General features: G+C 34.1%; 1 protein-coding gene across 1 annotated transcript in view; it reads right to left on the bottom strand.

The window, feature by feature from the left end:
- The window catches only part of LOC107495028 (nuclear pore complex protein NUP62), an 8279-nt gene extending 6249 nt beyond the window's left edge, over positions 1-2030 (bottom strand). Inside the window, exon 1 of the mRNA XM_016116075.3 lies at positions 521-2030. Coding sequence (XP_015971561.1) covers positions 521-1967 — 1447 coding nt within the window. The 5' untranslated portion in view covers positions 1968-2030. The remainder of the gene's footprint in view (positions 1-520) is intronic.
- Between the last annotated feature and the right edge of the window lie 3620 nt (positions 2031-5650).

Here is a 5650-nt window from a genome sequence, read left to right as displayed (position 1 = left end):
CCTCTCCAGTCCATCAACTATTTAAATTACACTCTCAGAATGACAATGAAATATCCGATGAAGTTACAACGATAAGTAGATGCACAGGAAATATTTTCACCCTCCAAACAGAGTGCATGACAATATGAATACACAAAAACTAAATAACACAAGATGTTAAAATCATCAACTAACTATGCAATACATCAATACTTCCCTCTCCCCTTCACCACCACAACTCAGTTACTCATCGTTAACATTTATAGTTCTTCATTTTATCACCTATCTAAATCTTAAACCACCACTAGAACATCAGGGCCACCATTCAAAATGGACAAAGCAAGTGAAATACTCATACTTAACGCTGCCATGTTAAAACACAACAAATATCCAACATTTTCCAGTAAGTTTAACCAAGTAGCAAATATTGACTCAAAGCAAATTGATATGGACAAAATCCAAAAAATAAAATAAAAGAACAGCAGTATCCATCATTTTGACATCCATCTATTTCCAAAAGCATTCAAATTGCCTGACTCACCAAATGCAAGTGCAGAGCTTGAAACAGCCGCCGTTGATGCTGCAGATGCCTTGGTTGCAAAAGAAAACCCCGTCCCAAAAGAAGCAGTGGAGGAACCGGTTGATGCAGAGCTCCCCACACCAAATCCAGCAAAAGATGATCCTCCGCTAGTAGAGGAGGCAGCACCAGCAGAAGCTGCTGGAGTCCCCGATAACGAAGATGCAGCAATTGCCGGAGCAGTTGAAGCTGGGATACCAAATGCAGGCACAGAAGACGAGGGGGTACTGCCGCTGGCAGCCGCGGCTGGTGCGGAAGCTGTGGTGGCAGTTACAGTCGAAAACAATGGCGCTGATGCTGTGGTGAACGAGAAAGAACGAGGAGGTTTTGAAGCCGGTGTGCTGGAAGCTGTAGAAGCGGATGAAGCTGGTGATGAAACAGCTGCATTGGGGAACCCGAAAGACGGTTGAGAAGCAGACGAAGTTGCATTTCCAAATGAGAATCCAGTAGTGCTAGTCGGCGTCGGTGCAGAAGCAGCGGCAGTAGAGGCTGCAGTTGTTGTTGGTGTTGGTGCAGATGGTTTTGCAAACCCCGTAAACAGAGAAGATGAGCTCGAAGAGGAAGAAGAAGCACCAGTGGCGAACACGCTTGAGAATGAAGGAGTTGTAGTTGCAGCAGAAGAGGAAGCCGCCGACGGGGAGAGCGAAAACCCGCCAAATGGCTTACTCGCAGCCGCTGTTGTTGAAGAAGGTGTTGATCCAAATGACGTCGTTGCAGATGAAGTTCCCCCAAAGAGTGTGGTTGAAGCAGAAGATGCTCCACCAAATAGCGAGGGTGTAGCAGAAGATGCTCCGCCAAAAGGTGACGCCGAAGAAGCAGAAGATGCTCCGCCAAATGGTGTCGTCGCAGCAGAGGGTTTTGCCCCAAACGGCGTCGTGGCAGAGGAAGTTCCACCAAAAGACGGTGTGGAGAACAAGGAGGAGCCTGAACTCGCGGCACCGAAAATGGAAGAACCGGAACTCGAAGCTGCCGCAGTGGATGCCGAAGAAGCAGAGCCGAACAGAGACGGAGCTGGAGCAGGAGCCGAGCCAGATGCGGTCGGCGCGGACCCAAAACCGAAGGAAAATGACGGCGCAGAGGCTGCGGAGGAGGAAGGTGTGGAGCCAAAGCCGAAGGAGGGTGCGGTAGTAGTGGCGCCGCCGCTTCCTCCTGCGGTGGAGGATGAAGAAGCGAATGAGAAAGAGAATGGACTTGGTGAGGAAGAAGCGACGGAGCTAGGGTTTGCGGTGGCGGTGGCGGTGGTGGAAGAGAAGAGGGAGGAGGATCCGAATGAGAAACCAGTGGAGGGGGTGGATGAGCCGAAGGAGAATGCGGAAGAGGAAGCGGAAGAGGATGGAGGGTTTGTCAAGGAGAAGGGAGAAGAAGACGAAGACTGAGAGGAAGAAGAAGAACCGAAGGAGAATCCAGACATTGTTGCTGCTCTTGCGCGCTCCCACACTCTACACTGGGAGCGACCACTTCTTTTCAAAAACCAAAAAAATAAGAATAATAATAAAAAAAAAAAAGAGAGATTTTTTTTTTGGTCGATGAAAAAAAAAATAGCGATTTAGATTTCCAGTTGTAACTTGTAAGGGGGCTTTCAGGGTCCTCGCACTAAAAAGGCTGTCTGACAATTTAAGTCCGTCCCCATTTTTTTCTACCTGGTGGGCTAATCTGTCATAAAGGTTTTTTGGATTGAATTTGAAAACAAAATAATATTAATTTGAGATTAATTAAAATAAATAAGAAACTAACCAACTTGGGTTGGTCGAGTGGTCAACTCACTCGTCCGCTTAAATAATGTAAACGGTTCTTTTTCCTCAATCAAAATCACAATGCTCAAAATTCAAACAAAAGATCAAAATCTCTCAAAAAAATTTTAAAATAAAATAAATAAGAAACTAATTAATTAAATGTAATAACTTCATGTCAAACTAGTAAAAATAGCAAACTAGCTATACTCTTTACTCTCTATTTTACTATATATGACAAAATTGTAGTGTGATAACTGATAACATCACAAATAAAATCTTCAATGGAAAAATTGGAAATTTTAGAAGAAATCTTGTAATTACTATACTAAAGGGGGTGATGTGAATTTCATGAATATTATGGAAATAAACAAGAAAGCTTTGATTCCTTACATTAGAAATATAACACTTAACCAACAAATTAGGTTGAAAATGAGAATGAGATATATTACACATAAGTTTTTTGGATATATAAGTTTATATAAATTGGTCAAAATCTAACAAAAATGACCTTAAGTTTAGATTGCGTGTAAACACACATTTTTTCTAACTCTTAAATAATGTAAACGATTCTTTTTCTTCAATTAAAATCGCAATGCTCAAAATTCAAACAATGATCAAAATCTCTCAAAAAAATTTTAAAATCGTCGTGAAAAGTGAAAGAAGTTGCGAAACTGAATTTGTAAAGAATTATGAGAAAATGGAATAAGAAGATGAAGAAGAAGAAGCAGCAGAAAATGAGGAGAAGGAAGAGGAAGAGTTTCGAATTATGCAGAACTTATCAGCACACATACATCAAAAATTATTAAACAATACACTCAAATATTTTCGTGTTACACCCAAATTCACTGCAAATAAAAAAAATATTTCCTCTAATGCTGCATTTTTTTCTTCTTTTTTTCCTTATTTCTTTCTTTCAGTCTTTCTTTTAGTTGAATGAATGTAAGTTCATTCTCTTCCAAGTAATTTTGTACCATTATGTGTTTTTTCTTCTTTTTTATTTGATTTTTTTATTTTTGTTAAGAGAGTAAAACAAGAAGAAACTTGAGAAGATAAAACAAGAAAAAAAGATGAATAAGAAAAAAAGATGATAATGATGATGATGATGATAAAAAAAAAGAAGAAGCAGCAGCAGAAGATGAAGAGGAGGGAGAAGAAGAGTTTTGAATTATGCAGAACTTATCAGCACACATATACACCGAAAATTCTTGAACAATACACTCAAATATCTTCATGTTACACCCAACTATCTTGGTATTACACCCAAATTTGCTGCAAATACAAAAAATATTTCCTCTAATGCAGAACTTTTACATTAAATTTAATTCAAACCATCAACGATGAATAACAATTTTCACAAACAAAAATAACATTATTCACCTACAAAATCATAAACTACTAACAAAAACATTAACTAGAATCGAACTACACCTCAGCTACTTGATTGGATTCAAAACAATAATCAACTTCATTCTGGTTCAATTGACAATATGAACATGAATTATTCATTATCTTTAACAACGAGATAACTGTTCAAAACTGATTTTAGAGCTTGATTTCAAAAACGTAGATACGAACAAAGAGAAACGCAGAGATGGAAGAGAATGTAGATCGAAAAAGTTGAGAAAATTCAAAAACGAAAACAAAATCCTTTCGAAAAAGGCAATTATATATTCGCGCGTTGATTGAAAAGTTTGTTAGAATAAGAGGCGCGTGAGGTGAATTAAGGTAAAATGACTTGTATGAAAAAATGACTTGTATGTAGAGAATAATTGAATGAAAAAAGAAAAGAAAACCATTTTAAATACATGTTCTACCTTATTTTCATTTTATTTTTAAGTTTTATCTTGTATTTTATTGCAAATTTTATTTTTAAAAATAATTTTTTGAATTATTTCTAACTTCAAAATTTTTTTAGAAATTATTTTGCTAAAATTGATCATTTCATAAATTTAAAACTTGATAACATATTTCGCTGCTCATAAATTTAAAACTTGATAATATTTTTAAAATTTATTTATTTAAAAAAATATGATTCAATTGTTCTTCTCATGCATTTTCAGCCATTTCAATTATATTGGCATCAAGCCATTATAGAGTAGGCCTTTACATCGATTGAGTATCTTATTCGTAAAATAAAAAATCTTAAATAACTAACTGGGTAAACTAGAATGAAGGGCCATTTCTGAAGAATAAAGTATCGTTTTTGTTTCTAACGCTTGGGATAAGTTTTAAAGTTGTCTCTAACGTTTTAATCGTCTTATTTAAATCACTTATGTTTTAAAATTGACTCAATGTTGTCCTGCCATTAAAAATCCAATAACAGAATTGACGACGGAACAAAATTAAGATGATTTTAAAACGTTAGAGACTTAAATAAAACAAAAACGATACATAAAAATAAATTTTAATTTAATTTTATCTTTCAATAATATCAATTTTCTACTATACATAGTATTCAATTATTTTTTAATTATATCTAAGTAAGTTACACTTAATCACATTACTTTCATTTTAAATAAATTTATTTTTTTATAATTTTAAAGAATTTTGATACATTAGAGATAAAAGGTATAATTTATATTTTATTGTATATATATTATTTTTTTCTTTTCCGCAAGTTTATATACTAGTCATTTTACAAACATTTCATGATAACTAAAAATCTTTAAGAGTAAAATTATAAAAAAAATAATTTATTTAGAATGAAAGTAATATAATTAAGTGTAATTTACTTAGATATGATTAAAAAATAATTGAATACTATGTATAGTAAAAAATTGATATTATTAAAGGATAAAATTAAAATTTATTTTCATGTATCGTTTTTGTCTCCAACGTTTTCGTCCTATTTAAGTCCTTAACGTTTCAAAATCGTCTCAATTTTATCTCGCCGTCAATTCTGTTAACGAATCCCTAACGGCAGGATAACATTGAGTCAATTTTGAAATATTAGGGATATAAATAGAACGATTGAAACGTTAAAAATAATTTTAAAACTTACTCCAAATATTGAGGACAAAAACGATATTTTATTATATTTCTTAATTATCTTTTATATTTGAATGGAAGAAATTATATCTATTAGAAAGAGAAGATGAATTATTCATGAAACTTACAAATTTGGATACGTGGGAGTGTGGGACTACTGTTAAGAATGTTAACTATTTACTTTTAGATGGAGAATTTATCAAAATTTCCATTTTAATTTAAAGATAAATAGAGAATCAAATGTAGAAATAGTAAAGCAAATTTTTTGTGATTAAAAAATGAATGCTATTTTGTGATTAAATAATAATGCAATTATTTGTTGGTTTATGGAAGAGAGATAAAAGCTCATTATGGATTATTTATATTGAAGAAG

The sequence above is a fragment of the Arachis duranensis genome, chromosome 6, assembly GCF_000817695.3.
Source record: "Arachis duranensis cultivar V14167 chromosome 6, aradu.V14167.gnm2.J7QH, whole genome shotgun sequence".
NCBI lineage: Eukaryota > Viridiplantae > Streptophyta > Magnoliopsida > Fabales > Fabaceae > Arachis > Arachis duranensis.
This window is presented reverse-complemented; position numbering and strand designations above follow the sequence as displayed.